This window comes from Macadamia integrifolia, chromosome 10 (assembly GCF_013358625.1).
Source record: "Macadamia integrifolia cultivar HAES 741 chromosome 10, SCU_Mint_v3, whole genome shotgun sequence".
Taxonomy (NCBI): Eukaryota; Viridiplantae; Streptophyta; class Magnoliopsida; order Proteales; family Proteaceae; genus Macadamia; species Macadamia integrifolia.
Window position 1 is genome coordinate 30,249,254 of NC_056566.1, and position 27,864 is coordinate 30,277,117.

The window sequence follows — 27,864 nt, forward strand, 5'->3', positions numbered from 1 at the left end:
AAACCTTCACTGGTGTAAAAAAAAAAAAAAAAAAAAATGAAGCTTGTATCTATTTTTAGTTTCACAACCCTTCTCTCTTTCTCCGATTGATTCTTTTTTTATCATTATCTGTAAAAAAAAATCTATTCAGATACATAATCCAATTTATATCTTTTTTATTGTATTTTCTTCCATCGTAGCATTTTTTTTTTTTTTTTATTAAAGAAAAACATTTATATAACATCTGAAAAAAAAAGATACAAAACGAGAATGAAAGTATCCCAAAACATCAACTAAAAGAAAAGACGATAAACAAGGAGGATTAAGATCCCATGCTAAAAAAAACATGTTTGATCAACCAAAACAAGCTAAAAGGTCAGCAACAAAGCTCCCTTCTCCATGAGCATGATGAAATATGATATATGAAGCAGTCATTCACCATAGATGCTATAGGAGTCATGGAACAGGAGCTTGCAATTGCGATTTCAAGGAATAGAGTATTGTGCCACATCAAAAAGTCTTGAGCCATGATACATTTCTAGAAATTAAAATCATTAAAATAAAATGCTATCAGATGTAGGTTATGTTTTTATGTTGGTCTGATGGATTTATTTGTTTTCCTAACTAGTGTGTGAATTATCAAGCTGCTCCCCAACTTGGTTATATATCCTTGTGAATGATATTTTTATGTCAGAATTTATTATTATTATTATTATTTTTTTTTTAACTAGGACTTATCTGGTTACCTCTAGTTGGATCATAATAATTATTAATAGAAGATAAATGAAGAAAATACTATATCAAGATCCTTAATCTGCAAAACTTAGGTCAAATCAACCAATTGCAAACTCAAATCAGCCATGTTTAATTAGTAAAAATGCTCATAATTAATATCTTTTATCAAATGTCGAATTCATGTAATTTATTTTTTTTATAGGAATTGATTGTTCTTCAAAATCCCCTCAAAAGTGATGAGCTACTAAATTTGACATCAGTAATTTACTAATCTAGAGCCTCAACCCTCACCTATCCAAGGTTTATATCGACCAAGTTATTACTTCAAATGGTTGAATTCATTTTCTCATTCTACCAAGCCTACATACTAGGGTTACTTGTTTAGTCCACAGACACAAAGTCTCCCAAGAAATACAACACTTGAACAAATGATCACATTTTTTTTTTTGGTAATAAAAAGACCACATGTAGGAAATACAAATTGCTGTTCCTAAGACAACTCTTGCTTCTCAAATCACGGGAGAAGAAAAGAGTATGATGCTTGAAGGAGGAGAGAGAATATATTATATTTAGCTAGCTATGGTGATTTGAGTCACCTACTACCCTAGCTTGGGGTGGAGACTGTAGAATGGTCCCGTGTTGCAACTCTCAGAGAGAGAGAGAGAGAGAGAACTGCCAAGTGCCAACCCAGATGAGGAAAGACCACAGATTCACTTGCAAGTTACACCAAGGAACTGAAATAGAAGTAGTATCTGTATATTCTTGCATTAAAGAATGATAATAGCAATCCATTTCCAGCCAATCAGAACTCATAGGAAAAGTATATATAATTAATAATCTACATATACTACTACTACTACTACTACTACATTGATATAAGGGAACGTATAGAGAAGTGTAGAACCCTACCGATTTTCCTTCACAGTATATGAAACTTTTCTAAGTATATGTATAGATCGTATCTATGCCATCAGAACTTCATTTGTTCTCCCTACCCGGCCAAGTCATGGAGCAACTGTGCTCCCATCAAGTTCCTGCAAGGCAGATTCTGTCCTTCCCCATCCAGAATTGAGTAATTAACTGATTGACAATCTTCAAGTTGGTCTCTAGGGAAGAAGAGTGATAAGTTCCCTTCCTGGTGTTGCAATCCTAGCGTTAGAGACACACCAGTCCCAGGGTAAGAGACTGTGTTGGCCATGGCCATGTGATTATTGTAGGAGAAGTCCAAGTCACCAACACCAAAGTGTTTTCTATTTTCTTCTTCTTTATCTGGGTTGCTGATGATAAAAGATTGTGAATCTGAGTTGCCACGAACTAGTTTCTCTATCCTGGGCTTCATGTCTTCCCCAGAACGAGATTGTAAGTTGTCGTTATGGCTTGGGCCTGTAACCCCATCTAATGAGGAGGAGCCTACATTGTCTTGTTGCTTCTCCTTGGTTTCTTCGAAGTACATCTCCTCCACCATGGGTTTCCATAGCCTAACCCTTGCATTAATGAACCAATTCGAGACCTGTAGTGGTGACAAGTGGAAACATAAATCAAAAGAACCTAACTTATAGAATATAGATGAGAGAGAAATGGACGTGCCTGGCTTCTTGAGAGACCAGTTTGGCGAGCTAAGATGTGTTTATCCACATCGCTTGGATACCTGTAGAGAGAGAAAAGAAAGGGTGTGGTGGGAGTGGGGTATAGAGAGAGAATATATGACAAATGCAAGTTGGCATTGGAATAGTGATGGATAGAAACAACCAAGCAGTAGGGTTCTTTGAAGAAAATGATTAAGCCTCCATGGAAATAGAATGAAAGAACTTTGAATTAAGAAATAGTTGTTTAAATTAGCTTCTCTTACGGGTGAAGGAAATGTTCGAAGAGCCAGGCACGAAGAACAGAAACAGATCGTTCAGGGAGGCCTCTTTGAGGTCTCCAAGGATGACTCTCCATCATACCCATCTGTTGAAATGCCTTTTGCTGCCTAAGAGTTTGATCAAGAAGCTTAAGCCTTGGTGTATCTCCTCTGGTTGTTCCTGATGTACCTGGGTGGTCCTCCTCCCCTATTGCCTTCTTGGTGACCTTTATCTGCCCCACAATCCCATCTCTCAAACACCTAAAATGCCTCGACATGGCCTTCGACGCCGACGCTGAATACACTTTCGCTGCTCCGGCACCGGCCACCGCTTCAAAAGATGCTGCCACTGCCTTCATCTGATCACAGTATTGCCTATATCTCCTATCCACCTAAGCAACAGAATAAGGGTTGAATGAAAATTTTTCCAAAATAAAAAAAAGGGGAATCAAACAGTATACCTCTTCCAGCATGGAAATCAATTTGGCTTTTCGTTTCTGCAATTCGAGAAGCTCTGAAGTGGATAGAGATAGAGATTGCTTGCAAGAGCTACTGCCGTCCTCCCATTGGTTGGTCTTCGGGGGCTCCTGTTTCGGTGGATCAGTTTTGTTTATTTCGAGGCTACAGAACTCGTTCAGAAGCTCCTGTGCGGAAACGAAGTACTTTGAGCTCTTGAGCTCGAAGTCCTGCTCTTGAAGAATGGCCGATTTCCCGAAGAACCCATCTCTGGAATTGGAAGGAATAAACTGCTGATGATGATGATGATGACTCGTCGTCTCTCTGAGCTCGAACGATTGTAATCCGATACTAGAAGGCTTGTTTGAGCTGAGAGAAAGCGAGAGTCCTTGACTCGGCCGTTCGTTTCCTTCGCAGGGAAACACGCATCTCAAAGAGGAATCGTCCACCATTAACGATTCTTCAGAGAAGCCAGTTGAGATATTGGGCTTCTTGAACTCGGGCTGATGATAGGGGATCCCTAACATCTCCATACCTGTAGTCAAATTGAAGAGCTCCGAATCCGATTCGTAACTTTGCATCTGGTTCGCGATATTAATGGTTGGGTTATCAGACGAGGTACCCCAGTAAGTCAGTGGATTTCTTCTGATCCTGCAACTAAAATTCCATTAAAAGAGGAGATTTAATTCCAATTCACCTCTACAAAGTAGTACTAAACGAAGGCCCAAGAACCCCACAGAAGCCAACCACAGAAAACCCACCAATAAAACGGGAAGAGCCAAAACAAAGATCTACAAAGCAAGCATTTTTTTATCTTTTTATTTAGTACTTGCACGTGCGGGCGTGCCTGTGTACGTATGGGTGGGGGATTTGCATGAGAGAGATGATACAGAGGCAAGAAATCAACAAGCCAGACATAGAGAGAGATGGAGGAGCCTTACAGTCTTCGGGAGGGAAGATTAAGAGTCGCCGGAGTTGTGGTGGAGGGTTTTTGTAGTGGTGGCAATGGTGGAGGAGGAGGAGGAGGAGGAGGGGAGGTTGCCACTGGGTTTCGTGACTTTCATCCGCTTCTCATAAGTTGTTCCGATAGCTCAACATAGTATACAGGAAGGTAAATTCAAACATTTCCTCAGAATAGTAGCAGAGAGAGGTGATGATGACCACCAAGCCATGATTTGATCTCTCTCTCTCTCTCTCTCTCTCTCTCTCTCTATAGGCTATTCCATGATTTAAATACATCCAAAGTAGGTTTCCCAAAATCAAATCGTCTCAATTATTTCATACCAAGGGCCACACCAAACAAATTATTAAAATTGACTAAACTAATGATAAAATCAGAAAGATCACCAAATAATAATAATAATAATCTTGGAAAGAATATTACCCTATAAAAAAAGGAGCTGAGAAACAAAAAAAAAATTAAGAAGAAGAGCAAGAGCAACAAAAGCAGCAGCTAGTGGTTATTAATGCCACCAAAGAAGCAGCAATAGCACTAAAGATCAATGGTCCTTAGCCTTGACTGCTATAAAAAGTACAAACTACAAGCCGCCACCACATGACCAAACTGTGATCACAAACATGAATAAGAAGTTCTAATGCAAACCTTTTGTTTCTTTTAATGAATGGTGAGGTTGGGGGGTGGTTCAGTTATAAATTTATAATAGCTTTATGTGTAGAACTCTGGACTTTTTCTGTTCAAAGAAATCAATAGAAAAAAGAGGCGAAAATATTCATCATATGTGTGAGATGAACCCAAATCCCCAAATATCCTAATAAGTGAAAATTGTTCAACCTGACCTCATCAAATCAGATGGGTTTCTCTTCTCTTACACAGTTGGGTCTGAAATTTGATACTGATCTTCAATCGAAACTCGTAGTTTCTTTGAAAAAAATTTCAGTGACTTTCAGAAAACACAGAGAAAGAGAGAGATGCTTGGTGGCTATGATGCAAATGTTCCAAAAGTAGGTACTGGAGACTTGGGGAGGAAAATGAGAGGAGGTGGTCCATTGTTTCCAACTAATTCCAATTAAAACTCATATTAATAAAGGCCACCATTAATAAAAGGGTAGGAGAGGAGAGAAGAGAGATCCTCTCGCTCTTGTTCCTATTTGGTGCAAGAAGAAAGTGGGTCCAGTTGCTCTTCTGTTTCTTTGGCTCCTTTAGAAGCAGGTGGTCCTGTCACACTTTCTCCGCCGCTTGCCTTTTATCTTACCCTTTCCCTCCCTCCCTCCCTATGGCCTATCCACACCCCTATAGCTAGCTATAAGTCTATCCATCCAATCTATAAATCGCTGACGACATCCAATAATGGTGGATTGGGCTTCTTACATTACAGAGACTCAGAGAGAGAGAGAGAGAGAGAGAGAGAGAGAGGCTTGAGCCTTGGGGCGCCAAAGAGAGGCGGAGTAAAAAGGTGCCGGCTACAAAGCGTTCGTGTTACGGTACTTTACATTTAGGCTTGGCAACCACGAGAATAAAAACAGAAGAAATGATGAGAAAATAAAAAGATTATGTATATTTGATTATCAAGAGAAGAAAAAAAAATTAAAAAATTTTGAATTTTAAGAGAGAGATAGACATATAGAAAATCATTGTGTAATTAATCATTTTTTGTCTAATTATCATTTCATATTTTCTAATATTTTCTTGTGTTTTTGGCAAAAAAAAATTAGGGCAAACAAAAAAAAATTTCACAATTCTCAAGAGTAATTTTGAATTTGAAAAAAAGAATCTTCTCTTGGATAAAGACATATCAAGTGCAAAGAAAAATTCTTAACCAAAGGACAAAAGTATAAAAATTGTACTTTTTTCTCTTAGGATGTGTTTGTACAACTTTCTCAGATCTCATTGTTATCTTAGTGTTTGGACGACCTAATGACGGCGAGAAGATTCTAGGTTTTAAATTTTAAATTGCCTTGGGAATCATGCAATTTTCTACCGTGGTCATCCAAAAAATCTCGTCTATACCATGAGACAATAGGGTAAGTCGAGAAAATAGTGTGTTTTACAAGGCTGAGGGCATGGAGTTGCCGTGGATGATGAGATTTTCGATAACTGAAGCGAAACGAGAGTTCTGCGATTGTTTGATGGACAGGTTAAGGGGAGTGGAAGAACCAAATAGATGATGTCGACAGAGACAATCTTTAGAGGTAGCGGAGGGAGGAGATGAGAGAATAGGCCTTTTTTTTTGCTGAAAATGAGAGAATAGACACGAGTGAAGGGATGGTGGGAGAAGGAAGAGAGGAGGCAGAGGGTGGCTGGGGTCTAGAGGTAGCTTTGTTCACCTTTTAAACCCTACTCAAGAGAAAAAGAGAAGAAAGGTCTCCCTTACCTCTCTTTTTCTTTTTCCCCTCATCTACTTCTTGAAATAAGGGGCTATGAGTGAAGGCTCCACTGTGAACGCTGATCGAGATCCTCCACCAAATCCCTCATCTACTTCATCTTTTGTTGAATGATGTTAAAGATATCATTTTTTTTTCCTATTCCAGGATTGATTGTTTCGTGTATTCTCCGTTTTTGGCATTGCCTCGTATTTTATAGAAGGGTTTGCGAGCCAACCCTAGATCAATTCTTCACATTTGGTTAACATTATTAGTATTTCAGTATGAGTAGTTGGTTTTCTGTCTTTTTAGAATGGAAAAGTTGTACTGTTTCATCCATGCTTAAAGCCTACATTTGCATTTTTTTCCCCCTTTTGGAAAAATATTTGTTGGATTTGAGATAATTCAAGTTTGTTGATCTAAACTTTTTCACAGAGAGGGGAATATATAGAGGGACAAGTTAAAAGATGAACATTTTCCAGATTCAGTGGTGCTTAGAGGAAAGTGCCTAGTTCATTTAGGAGGGAGAAGAATCTCACAGGCAAAAGGGTGGGTTTTTGTATGGTTATTCCATTTCAATCTTGCTTGAAGTAGGCGCTTGCATGTGGAGGAAGAAGGTGCACACAGACCAGCTTTTGGTATGGAAAGCGGATTGGATCAAAGAAAATGGTGTATAAAGAGATGAAACCCTCTTATGTTTGTTGTTATGTTTGGAGTATTGAGGCGTTGGCTTACATCTTGAAACAAGGTGTAATGATTGTGTTGCTACCCTTCAATATGCTGCTGCTTGTTGTTCTGCTTCTTCGCCTAATGAGGAAAGCTCCAATAAACTTCAGTGTATCGGATATGATGTCTAGAGGTAATTAAAAAATACTTTTCTTTTTTTTTTTCTTTTCTTTGAGTAACCAAACAAGTATAAATATTTCTTTTCTTTTCATTTCTTTTCAAGATTCTTTTTTCTTTTCTTTTCTTCTCTTGACTGTATGTGTTATGTATATGTACGGTGTGGTCCCCACTATTCCATAGTAATGTACATGTTCTTCCCATCATTCTAACTAACAATTGAGAGTTGGTGGGGCCATGCCAAATGTCGACCACCCCCATCTCTCACGTACATTTCTTAGCACAGCCCCACTAATATCATTGGATGGTTCAGATTGACAGTTGTTTTTTTAGGGCTAGTTTGCTTTTTGATCAGATATGAGTACAGATACAAATTGAATTCGGGTTTTCAATTATTCGTTTAATCTCTGATTTATGTAATCCGAACCTTCCTCCCTCTTGGGAATATAATTTATTCTTAATCCATCTTTCTAAGTTATCTTAGCTCTTTGCTCATTCTCTAAAATTTGTCTAAACTTCAAGAACCCTCAAAATCATTAATTGATATTTTAATTGAATCGGATAATTATTTTTTAGTTAATTTGAATTTTAATCGATATACCATTTGATCGAATACAGATACTCCTAAAAGGATATGGATACGAATTTAAATTCAGATTTCAACTATCCATTTTCATCGATTGATTAAATGATTTGGTTCGTATTTGGTTTCTCAGTTTTTATACTATTTGAAACCATCAATTTAGTGATTTAAAACATGTCAAATTCGTTAATAAATGGTTTCATTTTTAAAATAAGAAAAAATCATTTACTAAAGAGCTTGTTGATTCCATTTGATTTTATTATTTTACTAGGTATAGTTTTTCTTTCACCCATGGAAAAAGGAGAATCCCTTCTTCATTGATAATTTCAACTTGTGATTTAACTTTTGTGTCATAATAAACTCCCAACTATTGTACATGATCTAAAAACATTATTTCCCAAAACGGATGGCAATGGTGAGAAGGTTCTATCTTCACCATGGATAAAAGAAATTAGATCCATTTTAATATATAAAAATTAGTAAAAAAATAAATATTTAATACTTGTAAACTTTTATTCATAAGAAGTGTTTAGAAATCCGTCCTAACAAAATTGGGGTAGGCCTATTCCATATTTCCAATCTGATTCCCAGTCAAGGATAAAGGATGATGATGGACCTTTATACTAATGCATTATGACTTTGTCGCTATAATGATTCTTATTCTTTTCTATTAATGGTGACCAAGAAAACCACTTTTTTCTTCTTCTTTTTTTTTTTTTTTTTAAATGGGTCCCAAGACCCTTCCACTGGTGGCCCCATCTATCAATACCTTAAAACCTCCATACTAAAGTTAATGCCAAAGACAAGTACCAAAGGGAGACTCTGACCTTTCTTGCACGGTAAAAGGACCATGGACTCCAGTAGGGCATGGAGCTCTTCGTTTGTGACATTGAAAATTCTTTTGACCTTCAATAGGGTCCAATATGTATTCATTTGCACGCCTGGGCTTTGTTCTAGCGATTTGCAGTATTCGCGTTATAGGTATTGATGTTGGATTAGTTGTATTAGTCATACCGTATTGATATTGGTGGAGACAGATATTGATATTTGATTGATTTGAATCGATTACTAGATTACTAGTATCATTTCAAGGGAGTAAAGAAACTATAATTTTTTTTTTTTTCTTGAAAAGTAAAGGGTAAAAGTGACCTATCCGGATTGAATTGATAGATATAGTCATTACATTAGCTGAATCCACTTAGTGGAATACTTGCCTGAGAATATATCACTTGATCAACTCTTTTCAAATGTATTGGTGGACTTCGACATATGCCAATAAATCATTGCAATGAACCCAAGAAAAAAGTCAAAATCAAAATCAAATCAGAATCCAGATCAGTCTCAGTTTGATTCTGATTTGAATCGGATCAAAACCAGGATCAAAACCAGTCAAGGTCAATGTAGAATCAATAAGAATCTAATCCAAAAATGACCTAACCCTAATTGCCAGATTGGCTCAAATATGCCGTAGCCTAAGTGCCAGTACATATATCTCCAAGACTCAACAATTCAATTTCAGCCAAAAAAAAGACAGCAATTCCGTTTAAACGAGAGAGAGAGAGAGAGAGAGACTGAACAATTCAAACTGTGAATTGATTGGAACCAAACTCACTGGATCCCAAGCACTCATCCTGATTGTGTTGTTTATGGGCTTGGGGTCCACACTGCACTGATTGCATGTTTACAAATTTAAAGGTTAATTTAGTGCTATCCATGGGTTGAAATCGTCTGCAATTTCGATCTCGTACAATTCTGTATAATACCACCTTCAGGCGATGACACGTGTATTGATACCAATACAATGGTCCAGATATGGTACAACTAATAAAACATTAAATCAGTGAAGAGGCATTTAAATCATATCTGGACCATTGCATTGGTATCAATACAGGTGTCACCCCCTGAAGGTGGTATTTCACGGAATTGTACGAGATTGAAATTGCAGAAGATTTTTTTCCGCTACCCATACTTAATGGACCTCCCCTAGAGATAAAAACTTGTCCATTAAAAGGCCTAATAAAAGTGTTTTTGCCCATAAAGCTTCTTTGCCAACAAATGGGATAAAAAAAAAGGGGAAAAGGACACGTAAGCTTTGATAAAAAAAATCGATTAAAAGAAAAAAAGAACACTCTAGAATTAGAACATAAGCTACCGGCTTTGGTTAGAGGTAGAGAGATGCACATTACACAAAAGTTGAAAAATAAAGTATCCAATGTAGATAATATATGCTCCCCCCCCACCCACCCACCCTTCCTTTCTCCATTTCCTTCCCCAAGGATTTTAAACATGGAATCGGTATCTGAGTCAGGTCCAACCGATTCCAATCTGGATCGGCCAAAATTTGTAGAAATTGATCGGATCAACCAGATTCCTCCTTAACCCTAAAAACTCCATTTGGATCGCCCGGTCCGGAACGGCAGGAATCGTGATCATCTAATCCCTCTTATATGGTGTTGTTTAGATTATACACTACATACATGGGCTGATGGACCTAAATCCAGCAAGAAATATGTGAAGCCCAAAACTTTTTTGAACAATCCAAAAAATATGCAACAAATCAGATGGTTGTAATTTGCTAGTGAGAGAAAGGAAGAGAACACAAATGTGGTGTGACCCACCAAGACACTATAAATCTCCTAAACAGAATTCATCAAATGGCTGACCAACAACCATTGCTTATTTGTAATGATCCATAAAAGAGGACAGACCAATGATTTTCTTGATTCTTGATCTTTTCGAAGAAAGTGGAAACTCATCTTCCTTTCTTACTTTTTCTAAATATTGTATGGCATTTTTCATACTGTGGTCCGTGGTGCAACCACAAATAGAAAGGAACCAAAAATGCCAAAACACCATTCATGCCACAGCTATAAATCCTAGATCAACCCGTGCATCCTACTAAGCCAGGATTAAAAGGGAGGGGTTCCTCTAGTGGATTTCCAAAAGGGATCTATAGTAAGGTCTTAGTATTAGCCACATGGTAATTCGTGTGGGGTCTAACTTTTGTGGATGGATAGATCCCAATTTATGGAAAAATACTCAAAAAGTGGTGGGATTTTGGTTTCTAATGGTAATCCATATTAAGGGTGTCAATTTTGAGCTGGCACCGATAGGCTTGATCGAACTCGGTACATTTATGGCTTGACCTGGATTGGTTGGATTAATGAACATTTATAAATAGGTGTGCACGGTGTAGGTAGCTAGCATGTTGGGCGTCCGATCAAGCCCAACACATTTATGGCCAAACTTGAACTGACTTGTTGCAACCCGATCGAACCTGACCCCCTTTAATACTACATAAAATTCCTATTTTGCAATGGCGCGGCCTTTGTGTTGTACTTGCTTTTCCAAGTAAGAAAGCAAGGAAATTCACGCCAACATATAATGATTATAACCCACCTAGATGATTCATAATTTCAATTCATGAGAAATCTTGCTTAGAATTTGAGAAAATTCAATCAATATTTCTTGAGGAATTTAGTAATGTCAATTTTCTAATGGAAAATCGGGTGTCATAGTTCTTTACGTAAGATGGAGACTTCCAGGGTAATGTCAATTTTCTAATGTAGTCAATTTTGCAATGACTTCTATAGTGATTTAATATTCAAATGAAACATTTATGGGCCTTCAACCTATTTAAGAACAGAATTTTAGGTAAGCACATAGAGACTTAAATAGGTCCAAAACCCAATTAAAACCTGTTTAAGGTAGCACAATTGAAGCTCGACATCGATCGGCCAATTATAAACTGTACCATGCCCTCCAAAACTAGGCTCATTTACTTAAACGAGCATTTACGATGCAAAATTTCCAATTGGTCAAGCCCCACTAGGCCTGACCGATTGACACCCCGAGTCCATACCATTTATCATGGATCAAGGTATCGGTGTGATACACGTTCACTGATATGACCCAACACCAAATTGATATGAAAGTATCGGTATGGATAAACTAGGTACATACATAGGATTAAGTTTACAAGATGGATGGAGGAGGCAATGAGTGACCAGCTCCTGAACCTAGGACAAAGCGAATGTAAAAACTGATACTTTTTTCACACAACAGAAGAGGTAGTATTGATAGAAAGAAAACGGCCAGTTCATTTGTTATTGCCCTCCTCTGTGGACAATGGACAATTGGACCCCATTCTCTTCTATTAAGGAGCAAGAAAATAGTTGGGTAGGTCGAACCAGGTTCACTATTGCTCCAAAAGTCATGAAACGAAACAAAGAGTTGGAAAGTAGGAGGATCCTAAATATGGGGCAACCCTGGGTTCTGGTTGGGCGTTTTTCCTGGTTTCCTACCGTCCAACAATCGAGACATAAGACATGAGACATGCATGGTGTGCGGGTCGAGGGGGGAGGATTGAGCAATTTAAAGGCATTTCCTTTCCCCACCCTTTTATTTGTAAATAATGTGCCCCCACTTTCCACTCTCTAATTATGTGGTCCCCACTATCTACTCTTCAGTAGTAACCTAGTAGGGCTTTGGTTGAAAGGGAAATTAAAGGGAAGTTTAATAATAATAATAATAATAATAATAATAATAATAATTGAATTTTTAATAAATTTTAAAAATAAAGTTTTGATAATCATTAACTGTATCTGTTATTCCAAATCATTTCATATCTAATTATTATATTATATTTTATTTTACATTAAAATATCTAGATTTAAAAATATAAAATAAAAATTGCATGTAAAATATATTAATACTAGATATAATAAGGAATTTAAGTACCTTTATACTTTATACAATTAAATAAGGAAACAATTACAAAAGTTTATATTTTAGACTCAATTTTTTTTTTTACTTTCATTCCCTTTAATTTCCTTTACAGTCAAACATGGTGGAAGTAACTGAACTTCTCTTCACAAGCCATGATCCTCCCTCTCGAATTCTCGATACAACACTTTCCAAATTTTATCTTAGGTCCAACCGATTTAAAGTTTCGCATCATTAAATGGGTTAGTCCGGTTTAATAACCCAATTAGTCCATTTAAAGACAATAAATCAGTATTGTATATCAAACTATAAATTGTTAGCTTCAATCATACTTTCATCAGGCTACAACTAAACACCATAAAATGTCAAATTAATAATTGGACTAGACTCCATTGGGCCCATTTCCCTAAAAAATCAACCCATAAATCCATGTGACAGAATACAAGACATCATATCCCCATCATAATTCCAATCGATGGTCCACTAATGGTCCCCTTTCTCTGGTTTTCAATTCCTATTTTCTTGGTAGATCTCGTTTACCTTTTCCACCATCTGCATGTAACTGCATATACAGGGGAGATGAAGGTGAATGAACATACAATGACCTGAACAGACAAAAACACTTCCACTGTCCTCTCTGCAACCCAAAAGCTTTGACCCGTCCAAAGAACATCTCACGTAAGTCATATGTAGACGTAGACGTGAACGGCTGCCCATCGCGCACACACTGACAAACACAACACTAATAAAAATTCCAAAATTTCAAAGGATGTATAAGCGTTTCATTCCTAAGGCCACACCTGCCTACTATTCCCTCACCTTCCCCCACGCAATGGCCTCCATGCTCTCACCCTCACCGCCTTCATTGTATCTCCCCGTCTCCCGCCCCAAGCACTTCTCTTCTCCTCCTCCTTACATCAGGTGCTGTGAGGATATGCTAGGCCGATCCAGATTGACCCAAACCAACGGTTACACCAACGGCGGCTTGGCCAAATTCCCCGAGAAGACTTCCTCTATCAACCCAGCTGTGGTCTTGCCCCCTCGGCCTCGCCGCATAATTCTGGTCCGACATGGGCAGAGCGAAGGGAATGTGGACGAGTCTGCTTACACTCGGGTTCCCGACCCCAAGATCAGCTTGACAGAGAAGGGTTTCAGAGAAGCAGAGGAATGCGGGCAGAGGATCAGGAAGTTGATTGAGGGAGATGGTGTGGATGATTGGAAGGTCTACTTCTACGTCTCCCCCTATAAGAGAACTCTTGAGACGCTACGTGGTTTGGGCAAAGCATTCGAGCCATCCAGGATCGCCGGAGTCAGGGAAGAGCCTCGTCTCCGTGAGCAAGACTTTGGTATGTGTAAATGAGTGAATAATGAATGCCCAGTCCAGGCTCATTTCATTGAGTAATTTGAGCAAATACCTGTCGGGTTTGAGTCAATTCTTATTACTGTTATATCTGAATTTGAATCCGTACAAAGGGAATTTTCAGGACAGAGAGAAAATGCGGCTTGAGAAAGCTTTCAGGGTCCTCTACGGTCGTTTCTTTTATCGCTTTCCCAATGGCGAATCTGCTGCAGATGTTTATGATCGAATAACAGGTCGGTTTTTGAGTGATTTGTACTCTAGGGTTCCTCGTCTCAATTGGTTCCTTCCTGGTTGCAGAGTACCGGAGCGGAGCAGAGCAGAACAGAGATTACTACTTAAAAAATATTTTTAATGAGTCTCCAATTTATTGGGCATTTACTGTTGCAGGATTTAGGGAAACTCTGAGAGCGGACATCGACATTGGACGCTTTCAGCCACCTGGTCAAAGGAACCCAAACATGAATTTAGTAATCGTCTCCCATGGTCTCACATTGCGAGTCTTTCTGATGAGATGGTACAAATGGACTGTCGAGCAATTTGAGGGCCTCACCAATTTCTCCAACGGAGGCACGCTTGTTATGCAAACAGGATCTGGGGGAAGGTGATTCATGATTGTTCCCTTTCATCTCACTCTCTCTGGTCATGCGTGTGTCCATCAGAATCTCATACAAATAAAATTTTGTAGAAACAAAAAAGTAGAAATGGGATTCTTGATCAAAACTATTACTTGAATGAAATCCATCTAGTAAGCACAAAAATATCAACAATTAAATTCCATCTTGCTTCTAACATTTCATGCTTTAGAGGTTGGAAGAAAATCTGTTTAGTATGTGATGGGTTATGTCATTCCATTCAAATTCTCCTTCTCAACAGGTACAGCTTGCTGGTCCATCACAGCCCTGAAGAGCTAAGAGAGTTTGGCTTAACAGATGCAATGCTCATTGATCAGGAATGGTAATCGATTATTGCCTCTTTTGTGGTAGTAGAGTTGTGTTAATAATGAGTGATTTCCTCAAGTTTACACTGATCATTCTGTTCTTTGGATATTAATCCAGGCAAAAAACTGCTAGACCAGGCGAATTAAATTACGACTGTTTAACATCTGGACCATCGTTTTTCACACACTATGTTGAAGATGACAAACCTGTAAGAGGTGGCTCCTAAAGCTTCACGTTGGGTTAGATCGATGCTGAGTTCCTGACAAAGCTTACATACATGGTTCACTGGTGTTGAACTTCCAGGAAAGAGTACCATTAATACTATCAGATGTAAAACCAACCAGTAATGAATGATGATATCATGACCACAACAGATTGTATTGATGTAAATTGACCATTTGCAGTACCAATATTTTGTGAGAGAGACATGCATGTGTAGTTCTTTATCTATTTTATATTTCCTTCCGCCCAGATTGTAAGTAAACAATGGAAAGTAATGGCTATCAAATCATATTTACCGTTCTCTGAAACATTCTCCAAGTCAATTCCCTGCCTGGCCCAGGGACAGCTTTCGACACCCTGAAGAACAGCTTCTCTTAACTGCTTGATCAGAATGAGCAACGGCCTGTAAAACAAATACCTTTATGATAACCCTTCTACAGGTGCTTATAATGGTCTTCCATGTGACATTTTCAATCCAACCAGTGCTCCAGAAAGGCGCATATGTAAAGGCAAGGCAACCTATTCAGCAGAGTAGAACCGAAGAGCCTTTGCTTAATCAGAACTTCTTTCTTGAGAGTTGACACTTCAGCATCACTAAAGTAGAGGACCAGCATGACCCACCCTGCATATAATCGCAATTACAGGACAGAACGATAACCCAACCTTCAAGTAAAATCCACACCGGACCATCACAACCTTCATCTTCCACATACTGCAATTACACCAAGGATGAAATACTAAATCACTTGGCATGTCCACATCACAACCAATATCTTTGAAGCATATCTCATTTACATTCACTATACGGTAATTGCTCAAACCTGCGTTGCTCATGCCATCATCAACGTCGCAATATGGCAAGCTCTTTCATCCATTAAACTTGCAAATGTCAAACCCACCTGATTCCAACCACCAAATTAGTACCAAGCAAGTGATAAACGACATTTTGATCCCTTTGAATGTAAGGCAAACAGAAGATGACCTTACTTCTACTACTATTCAATATTAGTAAGCGTTCCCAACTATAACGAGATACAGAGGAAAGGCAGAGCCAGGATTCCTATGAGGGGATTAAAAGCATAGATTCCTCAACAATGAAGTCTTCAGCCGCTCTTATTCAGTTTTCTTTGTTTAAATAGTAAAGTGTATTCTTCACACTGCTTTGAGTGGTGTAGCCAGTCAGCATACCCATCAAATAAAAGAAGATTGTACTGGCGTAAATGTTGTCAAGGATCTTGACCAAATCACAAAGAAGGTAAATTTAATTCTGTCAGAAAACCTAAGTCCCATCCCCACTTCATTCCCATAATATTATTGGCTGGGAGGCAAAAGCTACGGCTCTGTTAGGTTACACGGGAAATTGGAAAAGGGAAGTGAATGGAAATATTTGCATTTCCTGTAAAGTATATTTCACTTCCCAAGGATATATTTACATTTTCCTCACAACCAAATGCCAAAAATGATTTATATTTCCTTTGAAACCAAGCGGAGCCTACAGCATTCATTGATTTTCCAGGAACTTCTATTAATTAAAAGAGGAACTGAGAGAAACATGGGAAGGTTGAACGGAGGGGAGAGAGAAAGCCATAAGCAGAAGCAGTTTCAACTTTCCAAATTCCAAGGAGCTACTGTTTGTCCTCAGTTTCAAAGGAAAAGAAGAGGGGACCACAGGGGCTTCCTTCTCCTTCGTTTCAAGGCGTGACGGTTTTCTCTTGGCCTACCTCCTCTCTTGTCTCCTCAGTCACATTGCCGAGTTGCTGCACTGATGACTTAGGAGGAAATAGTGCTTCTGTGCAGGACTCTCGAACTTCAGCTCTAGCACAGGAATCCAGCCGGTCAGAATTTGTCGTATCAGATAGCAGTCGGTGAAAAAAGAAAAGTGTAGATATGAAAAACTAAAACGATACAGGAAACGAATGAAATCGCAGACAGACAATCAGATGATGCAACACAAATTTTACATGGTTCAGAAGGATTGCCTACATCCATGGTGAAATGAGATCTATCAATGGAGAATAGGGTTACAGCAGCATCCTCGTGCCTCTCTCAGCTTTACAGAGAATGAATCATCATTATAAATTAATGGTGAAACCTACATAGGCACACCTTATAATCGACCCACAAATCCATGTGACAGAATGCAATATATCAATATCCCCAACAGGAAGAACAAAAGGAAATGGAGCATCATACTCATTTGTTAATTTCTAAGGTAAAGGAGACAGTTCACATTAGGCACACTTTACAATCGACCCACAAATCCATGTGATTGGAATACAATACATCATATCCCCAACAGGAAGAACAAAAGGAAATGGAGCAACATACTCATTTGTTAATTTCTAATGGTGCTGGTGGTAGAGGAGACAGTTCACATAAGGTAATGGATGAGCAGAGGCAGGATCAGAGGAAAGAGGCTGCTCCATCATCATGGTTTAGGGAGCAAATTAGGGGGAATTCTACATGCAGCTGTGAATGTAGAGAGAAGACGTCCATCATGAAGAAGCTAATAGTGATTCTGCACTAGGTTCTTCTATTCAGCTTCAGACAGGGCCCTGGACTTCAATTTGAACAAGCCACTGCAGCCTCTTGAGTCCTTTCGGTGGAAGAATATGCTGAAAATTGTCTCGTACTGGGAAACCAAGTTCTGAAATTAAGGAGCCAACTAAAAATAACTCCTCACAAACCCTAGTCATTAACCAACTAGGACTCCCGGCCTTACAAGGAAACTATTAAACAATAAAATAAGAAGAAACCAGTCCTAAAGGTTCTTTAGGTGAACTAGAATGTGAACTGCAGACCAGTTAAAACTGGTTCAAAGTGGTCCAAACCAGAACCACAAGCTATGGTCCTGGCATAGGTTGCTTCTTCCAGCGACGGTATTTCTGTAAGTACCTACAATCTGCATCAACTACACTGTAGATGTGGCAGCAAAAGGCCAGTAACTCAAAACGGTGGAACCATCTGAAATTCAGAGCATCGATTTGGAAACCTCCTGATTCATTGGAAAATAGGTTAGCTCTTTAAGAAGCTTCAGTATCAGAAATTAAAGTCTGCGAACAGATGGAGGAACTTTCAATGATTTGGCATCCAGCATGACCTTAAAATTTACATTTTAAGAATGCAGTTCATTGGCCAATGAACAGAACATATACGTCAAAGACTACTGGTTCCATGAAAAACTGGTACAAGAAAGCGACTTCCCAAGAGAGGTTCTTGAGTCAACTCTAGCAGACGGTTGGGCTCTTAAGCATATTTTGTAGGAGGGAATCATCCTAGTAGTGTCCCCAACTCCCCCCCCCCCCCAAAAAAAAAGAAAAAAGATATATAATAGAACAACCTTTTAAGGATTTCAAATGTAAAGATTAAGAAAAGATAGATTTAGTTCATTAAAACTTCCCAACAAGGATCTTGCAGATAGTACAACTGGAATTTTGCTAAAAAATCTGAGCAACACTAGGCAAAAATCATAGGAGGGCAATAACAACCATATGATTCCCTTACTGTAACAATCAATGATTCACTAAAATAAGTATGAAGAAATAAAATATTAAACCGTTCTGCAAATCACATTCATGGGCATGAAACTGAAAGGTGTACCAATTTGTCCTCAGAAAGCCTCCAAACAGATCTAGAAAGCAAGGAAGATATCTGAGCCATTCAGGTAATCAGCCTGATTCATACCAAAGAAGATACATGCACATAGTTTGTCCTAAGAGCACCTCCACACCTCCAACCAGATTGTTTAGCACATCAAGCAAATGAGGAAAACCTGCAAAACCGAGAAAGAAAAACATATGCGATTAACTTAGTTCAGCTACTACATCATCCTCCTCGCTATGAAATAAAGTTGAAGCAAACATTGAGAACATATTATGAGTGCATTCAGCTGTTCCTGTGCTTGGACAATAACAACCACATGATTCCCTTACTGTAACAATCAATGATTCACTAAAATAAGTATGAAGAAAGAAAATATTAAACCGTTCTGCAAATCATTTTCTTGGGCATGAAACTTAAAGGTGTACCAATTTGTCCTCAGAAAGCCTCCAAGCAGATCTAGAAAGCAAGGAAGATATCTCAGCCATTCAGGTAATCATCCTGATTCATACCAAAGAACATACATGCAAATAGTTTGTCCTAAGAGCACCTCCAACCAGATTGTTTAAGCACCATCAAGCAAACGAGGAAAACCTGCAACACCCAGAAAGAAAAACATGTGCGATTGACTTAGTTCAGCTACTACATAATCCTCCTTGCTATGAAATAAAGTTGAAGTAAACATTGAGAACATATTATGAGTGCATCCAGCTGTTCCTGTGCGTGTCCCTGTATTTATAACAAAAGAAGTACAAACATGATTGCTAAAAATTGCTACAGGAACTTGGGGGTCTTGTCTCAACTTTGCTTGACCTGAGGATAAAAATTAGAATTCACCAAATTTCATTGCATCAACAAAATGCACAATCTGAACTTAATGTGAAGAAGAAGAACATGTGCTAATAGCAAATCACTGTCTCTGTTACAAAGGTACAAAATTCTTCCAAATATGCTTACAATTTGAGAAGTTATCATCATAACCAGAATAAGCATGCATTGTAATCACAACGCTGCCTTTGCCACAAGAGAAGTAATCTCAATTCTTAAATATGGGGCTTAAGTCTATAATTACCAATATGCATGCACATTTTTTACCTAAAGTACTGAACAGAGGGTCCACCATGGAATAAATACTGAAAAACCTACTTCTTTGTAGAGGAATCAACGTTTTAACAATTTTTATTTCCTCACAAAGGGAACATATATACAATGCTATTAGTGATGTCAGAATTTCCTCACTTCTATTTCAATGATTTTATTCACCAAACCACTAACTTATCTAACTAATCAGTTATTTATTTTATTTTTACTTTTTTGGGAGGGGGGGGGGGATGCAATCTTTTCTGATGGTCAGGTGGATGTTTAATCAAATAACAATGAATTTTTCACATCAGCCATTACCTGCCAATCACTAGGTAAGGGGGAAAGAAAAAAGAAAAAAGTAGCTTCTTAAAGTAACTCTCATGCCATGAATGGCCCTTAACCACATAAACAACCATCAACTTCACTTTTGAAGCAAGCATAACAAGCATGAATTGAATTTTCACTTGATTAATAATATTTCAGTGGCCTCATGAAGAGGTTACATAACTCAGAATATGCCAAAAGAAAAATGTCTGAAAAAATCTTCTAAAAAAGGGCTGAAGAAAAAAGGAAGTATAAGCAGCCATCTGCATAGTGATAATAGTTCCAGAAGCACTGTAATAAGAGAGGGGGGGGGGGGGGGGGAGAACTGAGACGCTTCCCCACCAAAGGAGGAAAATTCACCAGATTCAACATCTCTTTGTCGACCAACCAAAGCACCCAAAGGGAGAAAAAACAAAGGGTACAAAGGTCATGAAGGTATTCTCCTTCTTGGAGAACCATCTTCATCACATTATCGCATTCCAAATGACTTGGAGTTGGAATTACACTTCCAGTCTCGACCATATCTGAAATGGCCTTTGTCTTCTCTAGATCTCCTAGGTGCATCCCCCAGCCTGCTGTCAATACCCCTGCCATAGGTCTTAGGACTCTCTCTACCATGAAACTCTGTTGGCTCCTTGTTATGAGAGTCGTGCGATGCAAAACCATCTTCCACATCATACCGGAACCTCTTTACAGGACCATCCGTATCATAACGCCTCACAGGATGAACAAACTCATATCTGTGGCCATGTTTCCTTCTATCATCATCATTTTCATCATACCTAGACCCTCTTCCAGCTCCAACCATCTCAGTAAACCTCCCAGGATGCATGGGTCTATAATACCCATCCAGCTTTGATCTCCCCGTGGAACCCGCCAGATCAAACCTATGGCTTCGTGGGAAAATTCTTCCAGGCAATCTTCTTTCTGAATCCTGTAGTCGCTGCTTGTACCCTTGCTCCCGAAAATGATCTACTGCATCTTTCCTATTCTCAACCCATCGGGAAGAATGTTGTGGAGAACCACGGATTCTGGCCGCTGGGGCAAAACCTGGATCATGATCTGCTAAAAAACCTGGCCGCCGATGAGGTGACCTCACTCTGTCCATTCTAACCTCAGACCTGAAATTTGGAGGACTTCTACTGTGATGTCTTAAAACCGGACCACTGCTGATACCACACCCATTTCTTCCCCTTGGAGAAGGCCAAGCATGGGGAGAACGGGTTCTAGATCTTGATGGGGAATTTGTACGGGATCGAGATATATGGGGAGCCCCTCTTCTTTGAATGGGAGAATAGCTCCGATCTCTTGTGACTAAAGGATGTTGCATGCGTAAGGAGGAATCATCAGGGGCAGGTCCTTGATATCTCCCCCTGATGCTGGAAGCCACCATTCGTGGGCCAAATCTTCCAGACCTATCCCTTCCGACAGAAATGCTCCTATCAGGGCTCATCTCACCCACCAGATCAAGTTCCATATGCATGCCAAGAGCCTCATCCCTGTCTGATGGTGATCCCCTTCGGGCGAGAGAGCGGCGCACACCTTCTGAAGATGCATTTACAGATTGTCTACGCCGTCCCAAACCACCAGCTTTTACCACTGTACCATCTGGAGCAACAACAAAACCACTGCTCTCTATCTTGGCAGCAGCTACTGCTGCAGCATTCTTTGGCCCAGGGTGCCCAAAACCAGGTGAACGATGACGTTCTGGACCCCAATGGGAAGAATCAACCCAACGATCACCTCCCCGCCCCCCGCCATGCATATGCGGCATAGAGGATCCACCCCTTCCAATGGATTTTGCAGAAACAAGTTCTCTTTCAGCTCTACGGTTTGAATCATCCAGCTTGTTGGATCTGGAAACATAAAAATGATTAGTGACAAACATTTACACCTTAAAACAGACAAACCAACAGATGAAGAAGTAACTAGGGAACAAAGGTCACAAACATACCTATCTTTTCTATGCAAAACATCAGAAGATGTGGGACCCTCAATACGGGAATGCAACTCCCGCCTAGATGTTGTTGCCATCCTTGCAACAGAATCCCCAGAATCATGTCCATCCATACGAGCAACAGAATGAAGCCTTTTTAAGTGACCATCTCTGGCCTCCAATTTTGTATCCACAGAACCTCTGCTACCTTCAGGCAACTGATCCCATCCAGAAAATTTCATCCTCAAACTTGCTGATTGGGTTGAGTCCTTCCCAGCATGTCCAACGACATAAAGCTCATCATCTCCATTCACCTTACTAAAGTCATCTCTCTTACCAAACTGCCCCCTTGAGTGTCTACTCACTGTTCCTGACCTTTTCTCACAATATCCTGCACCTAGAACATTGTTTTCTGGCATATTCCTCTCCATAACTTGATCTATTTCACAGTTGCCATTGATCTCAGCAGATCTTCCCCCATGGCATTCAGCCAGATCCTCAATTTGTAGAGACACGGAACCAGGACAATCAGTTTTTTCTGCAGCTTCAAAGTCATATGCTTCTCTGTTGTCAGATCCATGGTCAACATGTTCAGCTTCCCCTTCCTCATATGCATCCCCTTCCCAACTATGTAGAACAGACTCCCTGAACTCCCCATCCTCGTACTGAGAATCATAACCTGCCTGAAGTTCGTTGTCCTTTTCCATCCCTTGGGGATCATCTTGAGAAACATCTGAACCATAATCAACATCATCAAAATGATCATCTTCAGGAGCAACACTGCCAGAAATATTTAGAAGATCATCAGCACAGCTTCTATAGGCCCCATGACAACTGATGCCACCTGGTGCCTCCACTGTCCCTGTAGTCGCTTCCAAAGTCTTACATGAGAGTTCTTTGGATTCAATCTGATCTGGATAATCCACAGCAGCATCAGCTACAAAATCTCTGGCATCTTGTACCTTCAAACCCACACCAACAGCATGTTCACTACTTTCAGCAGATTCCCCTGAACCAGACAACTCTTCACAGCTGGTCAATGGGGAACGATCACCAACAGCATGATCCATGACACTATCAGAAGGTCCAGACTGCAGAGGATCACATGCCATAAGGTCAGTGCTTTGTGGTTTATTGGGGAAGTTTCCATTGTCATGCAAACCTGAAGTTCCACCAGCATCCTCTCCATCTTCAGTCGGAACTTTTTTGTTTCCACACATGTCTCCAGGAATGACTGCATAAGACAAAGTAGTGCAGTGCCTCCCAGACAGAGGACTTGAGCAAATATGTTCATCTCTTTCTGCCTCAGCAGGACAATCATCTCCTGTTTTCTTACCAGTAGCACCAGCAGAAATTGCATGCCCTTTTTCCTCTGAAACTGGTGTATCACTACCCTTATCAGCTACAGGAAGGGAAGAATGATTTATGCAGGTGTCCTTGTCAACAAACTGATGAGCACCGACGCTTGTGGTTGGTTCCTGATTATGCAAAGATTTTGACCCATCGAGGCCCACCAAATGTGGAGCACTATCAATCTCAGATGTAGAAGGTTCTACCTGGAAGCAGGCTGTTCTTTCACATCTTCCCTCACCATCATGTGCATCTACTTTATGGTCATCTCTGTTTGATTCGTCAGTCCCCACCGTCGAACTTCTTGAGTCTGTATAGCAGCAAATGCCCTCACGTCCATCACCCATGACACTGCCAACCACAGGCTGCACTGGATTTGCAATGTCAAGTTTCGTATCTGCAGGCTCCCTTTTCCGCTCACAAGCTTCCAACTTGCCTAGCTTCTCATTGCGTCCACCATCATCAATTCCATCTTCCTGAGAATCCACAGCAGGATCACAGGGACTCTTCCAAGCATCCATAGCAGTATTCAAGTCCCACTGTGATCGATCATCTAGCAAAGTCTCATGTTTTTTTGAACTTGTTTCATTTCCGTCACTTGGAAGCTTCTGCTTTGCAGACAAAAGGTTGTCCATAGAGTCAGGGGCCTCGGCATTTGTTTTACATGCCATATTTTTTGGGGAGGAGGCGGCTGTCACCAAGGAGGCAATTGTTTCTTCCACACGCATCGCAGAAATACGGGAGCCAGTTCCTTCATCTGAAATTTCAGCACAGTTGAGACCATGGCCCCTGCGTGGTTCCTTCACCACAGGACGTGATTCATTTTTCATCAGAACATCATAAGACCTCTCTTGCACAGAAGATACTTCAAGGGCTGAACCATCCTCAGCATTATCAGTGCTACCGTCCATACTGCTATTGCAGGCAGCCGCCGCCAATATTGAAATACCAGAGAAGTCCTCACTCTCACCAAGATCTCCGTTAATCTCTTTCAAGTATTTTTCATCACTAGCAATACCAGTGTCAACGACTTGACCCAAGTGAACAGCTGCATCTGCTGCCACAGCTTTTTTTCGTACAATTGCATTCAGAGAAGACTCCTGACCTGAAGCATGTTGATCAGACTCTTCTGGGTGTGGAGATGATGCCCGAGGTGGTGGGGATGGCGACCGAAACAAAAATCTCCTTTTCTTAATCGGTATATGTTCCACTTTGTCACTGAACCGACGTCCAAGGACAGTTACTCCAAGCTGCAAAATAGAGAAGAGGATTAAAACAAGCCAAAGAAACTGTACATACTTTCCACTGGGAATAGCTAATAAGTGAACCATGTGAAATGCAATAAATACCTTCTCAGATTCAGAAACTGGCATTTCCTCGACCTTTTCTGGATCCCTATCAAACAGAGCTCCACTACTATTATAGTTTCTTGAAATGGGTTTTCTAGCCCGCCTTGATGCGCTTCTGTTACCTTTTGAAATTGTCTTCCAAGTCAATTCAGGATTGATAACACTAGTAAGTTCCAGTGCCCCAGTGCTCAGCATGCTACCAGATAGAGACCCTCTCCCATCAACCAGTGCTTTCCCCCCACAAGTCTTGCAGGATGCTGTAACTACTCGTTTTCTAATTGGATCAATAGTAGAGGCTGACCCCCCAGAGCACGAACACAGCCGAATCTGTGAAAATAGAAAGGAAATCATTTAGAAATAAAGTAGATTAATAAACATCCATACCAAAGATATATAAATCATTCCAAGTTTTTAGATATATCTGAGCTCACATGTCATAAGTGGAAACAAGGGTTACCCACCATTAAATCGGAACCCTCGTTGTCCTAGCTCATTGAGAGATTGTGATGGATAATATCCCCCTCCTAATACCCACAGCAGGATCCAAAATGAACTCACCTGCAAAAGATGCGAGATTTAGAACAACAGCAACATAAAAGAACTTAAATATATACCAATGCCTTACTGAGACCTAAAGCTGACAACAGGACTGCCAGATATGCCTAGAGAGGCCATTACCTTGAGGCAGATCATGTTAACCAGCCTTCAAGGCCAGCATGAAACTCCTCAGTTGACAGTGCAGCTTTTGATATGGCAGTAACCTAAGTTTGGAGTGAGGGCTTCTTCTCAGCCAACTAAACAGGAAGGAAAATACCAATATACCATGACCCTATCGCTTCAAAAATAGGGCTTAACACCCATAGGTGAAACTCGAAAAGGGTTCTCCAGTTCAACATAACTTCCACCACATACTAGCTGAGTAACAAAGCAATCATTGCTAATTCAGATTATGCCTATAAGGGCAGAAAATCCTAGTTATTTTCTTAGTAAGAAACAGATTAGCAACTTGGACCTATTGTCAGGTGATCTGAAGCTTATCCATGAGAAGCCATTCAATACACAGAGGAACTAATCTCCTTTTTCTAAAAAGCTTGGACCGATCCTTCTATAACTCAGCCTCAATAATTACAGATTGAAGGTCGGCATCCCATGTAAAGTTGATAATCAAGGAATGATTGATCTACAAGAAGCCAAGAACATACGGTTTCCCACACTCCAATCACCCTTCGAGTCGGTAGAACAACCAAATTCCCAAGAGGAGGACTGCAAGGATATGGATGAAGAACAGGAACCGCCTGAACTCCACAAGATATATAGACTTCCATTTTGGGAAACCTAAGGTTTAGCATAGACTAGTAGATGGGAGAGAGAGTGTCCTGCTGGAATAATAACCTTCTCAGGCAACATTAATCAACAGATCCAATCAAATAAGTAGTAGTAGCAGATAATAGATCCTGTGGACCTAAGACTATTTTGGGCTGATTGAGTGTTTTCTACATCGAATTGCCAGACGCAGGCTGGCATAAACCATGACCAACAACTCCTCAGCCAAGCAGGTTAAGACGCCTTAAGCGTGTATGGTGTGCGGAGAAGGAACCTAACGTGGTTTCTCTGGAGCAAAGATAAACCCTAAAAATAACACAAACGCCCCAGTGAAAACCTAGATCCAGGATGAAGGCGTCTCTCCAAGGAGTGCACGAGGGAGCGATTAGGCCAGCTCTTATCGGGTGAGTGGAGACTGCGTGTGCCCGAGCTCAGTAATTGCAGGCAAAGCAAAGCAGGAAACCAACCAACCGAATATGAACACCGCCACGCCCCGACGCAAAACTGCGTAACTCCGCCTCAAGTATGCGGCTCCCATTTTAATCAATCCATTGAAACCTAAATCTTCAGACCCGACAGATCTAGGGATAAAAAACCCTAACCAGCAGAGCTTCTTTTAGGATGGTGGCGCCGGTTCATCAACAGTGATTGCCAAAGCAAAACCCTAATATTAATGCCTTGCCCTCCATGGTCTTCTTCAACCTGTTTCAAATTCTTCAAACTGATAATGCCTTCCTCTGAACTAAAGGAGACCTCTCGGATTCTGCAAACTATCAAAGTTTCTACCTTGGGCTTGGACCAAGCAGAGCTTCTACTCCACGGCGCAATCCATGTTCGAGATGGTAAACCCTTGCCCTTTCCCATTAATTTTTTTTTGTTTCTCAATCGACGGAAAACAACCAAAAATATATAAATCAAAAGCTAGGGTTTGAATACCTGAAAACGATTTCCCCGATCGCTCGAGAAATCGCAGCGATGAAGTGAACGGAACCTTACGAAGACGAAAACTTCCAATCAATTGCACAAAAACGAGAGAATCAGAGCCTCTTAAGAGAAGAAGAAAAAAAAGGCGGAGTTCAAACAAAGGCAACCAGATGTGTATTATATATATCTTCTGACTTCTTCAAAACATCTTCAAAAGCATCGTATGGGTGGGTTTGTGAAAGAGATGTAATCAGATTCTTCTTCTATCTGCTCCTTCTTTTTCTTCTTTTCCTTGGCTTCGATTCGATCATGGAGGGATTCGGATTCTCCCCTGGTGTTTCCTTCCACACATTCCTTTTCCGATACGCCGACCCTGCTTCTTTTCCAATCCCGTGCAATCCTTTCCTTCCCTGTTCGTAAGAAAGAAGAACCTATACTTTGCTCTCCCTTGCCACGTATTTATGGTGCTTTCACTACCCAAACTACCCTCGATCTTAACATGATATTCTCAGAAACGCCTCGCCCTCGACAATCGCGAATCGGTATTCAAGTCAACACCTGCGATCATCACTTTGTGGACTCTTAAGGCTGTATTAAATACAATAAATAAATGCATTAAAATACATGCATCATCGACATCACTGACCCTCTGATCCTCCTACATAGCCATAGAGATGCACATCCGACGGCCACCAGTTTCTTGAGCATGGAGATGTCCCAACCCAGCTTCCCAAGATCTCATTCATCTACCTCCAGAGGATTGGATACCAACATCCGATGATAGGTGGACTTTGTGACTGGGGTCCCACAAAAGGCATTTCAATGGTGCATACGTATATATGGCGGACCTGATAGCACTCTATTTTCGAATGAATTTTATAAAATTGTTTATATGAAATCTATTTAAAAATAGGGATGGCTTGTGTTTTTGCTGCGAAATAGTGGAGGGCACCAACAAGTGGTTGTGGAA

The 27,864-nt window shown here is 40.1% G+C and overlaps 3 protein-coding genes and 1 long non-coding RNA gene across 11 annotated transcripts; 1 reads left to right on the forward strand and 3 right to left on the reverse strand.

The window, feature by feature from the left end:
- Positions 1-1,445: 1,445 nt before the first annotated feature.
- Positions 1,446-5,005, reverse strand: LOC122091157 (homeobox protein BEL1 homolog). Of its 4 annotated transcripts, none has more exons than XM_042660998.1 (5): positions 4,811-5,005; positions 3,019-3,664; positions 2,564-2,949; positions 2,302-2,362; positions 1,446-2,224 (listed from the first exon to the last, which is right to left on the reverse strand). In XM_042660998.1, exons 1-5 carry the CDS (start codon positions 4,813-4,815, stop codon positions 1,706-1,708), a joined length of 1,617 nt encoding a protein of 538 aa, XP_042516932.1. In that variant the 5' UTR covers positions 4,816-5,005; the 3' UTR covers positions 1,446-1,705. The 4 variants fall into 4 exon arrangements, with proteins under 4 accessions (XP_042516932.1, XP_042516931.1, XP_042516934.1 ...); XM_042660997.1 differs by having other exon boundaries at positions 3,019-3,670; XM_042661000.1 differs by lacking the exon at positions 4,811-5,005 and adding an exon at positions 3,955-4,749.
- Positions 5,006-12,993: 7,988 nt separating this feature from the next.
- On the forward strand, positions 12,994-15,313 carry LOC122091004 (phosphoglycerate mutase-like protein AT74H). The gene is made up of 5 exons (XM_042660804.1): positions 12,994-13,831; positions 13,959-14,078; positions 14,233-14,446; positions 14,719-14,799; positions 14,901-15,313. Exons 1-5 carry the CDS (start codon positions 13,255-13,257, stop codon positions 15,007-15,009), a joined length of 1,101 nt encoding a protein of 366 aa, XP_042516738.1. The 5' UTR covers positions 12,994-13,254; the 3' UTR covers positions 15,010-15,313.
- LOC122091005 lies at positions 15,138-19,194 on the reverse strand. Of its 2 annotated transcripts, XR_006143786.1 has the most exons (4): positions 19,034-19,194; positions 18,606-18,777; positions 15,827-15,904; positions 15,138-15,717 (listed from the first exon to the last, which is right to left on the reverse strand). It is a non-coding gene; the product is annotated as an uncharacterized LOC122091005 (long non-coding RNA). The 2 variants fall into 2 exon arrangements; XR_006143785.1 differs by having other exon boundaries at positions 18,606-19,194.
- A 942-nt stretch (positions 19,195-20,136) lies between these two features.
- LOC122091451 lies at positions 20,137-27,321 on the reverse strand. Of its 4 annotated transcripts, none has more exons than XM_042661405.1 (5): positions 26,907-27,321; positions 25,109-25,205; positions 24,648-24,974; positions 21,967-24,548; positions 20,137-21,868 (listed from the first exon to the last, which is right to left on the reverse strand). In XM_042661405.1, the coding sequence occupies exons 2-5, from the start codon at positions 25,109-25,111 to the stop codon at positions 20,482-20,484; spliced, it is 4,299 nt and encodes a 1,432-aa protein (XP_042517339.1). In that variant the 5' UTR covers positions 25,112-25,205; positions 26,907-27,321; the 3' UTR covers positions 20,137-20,481. The 4 variants fall into 4 exon arrangements, with proteins under 4 accessions (XP_042517339.1, XP_042517341.1, XP_042517340.1 ...); XM_042661407.1 differs by having other exon boundaries at positions 25,079-25,205; XM_042661406.1 differs by lacking the exon at positions 26,907-27,321 and adding an exon at positions 25,326-26,885.
- Positions 27,322-27,864: the final 543 nt, after the last annotated feature.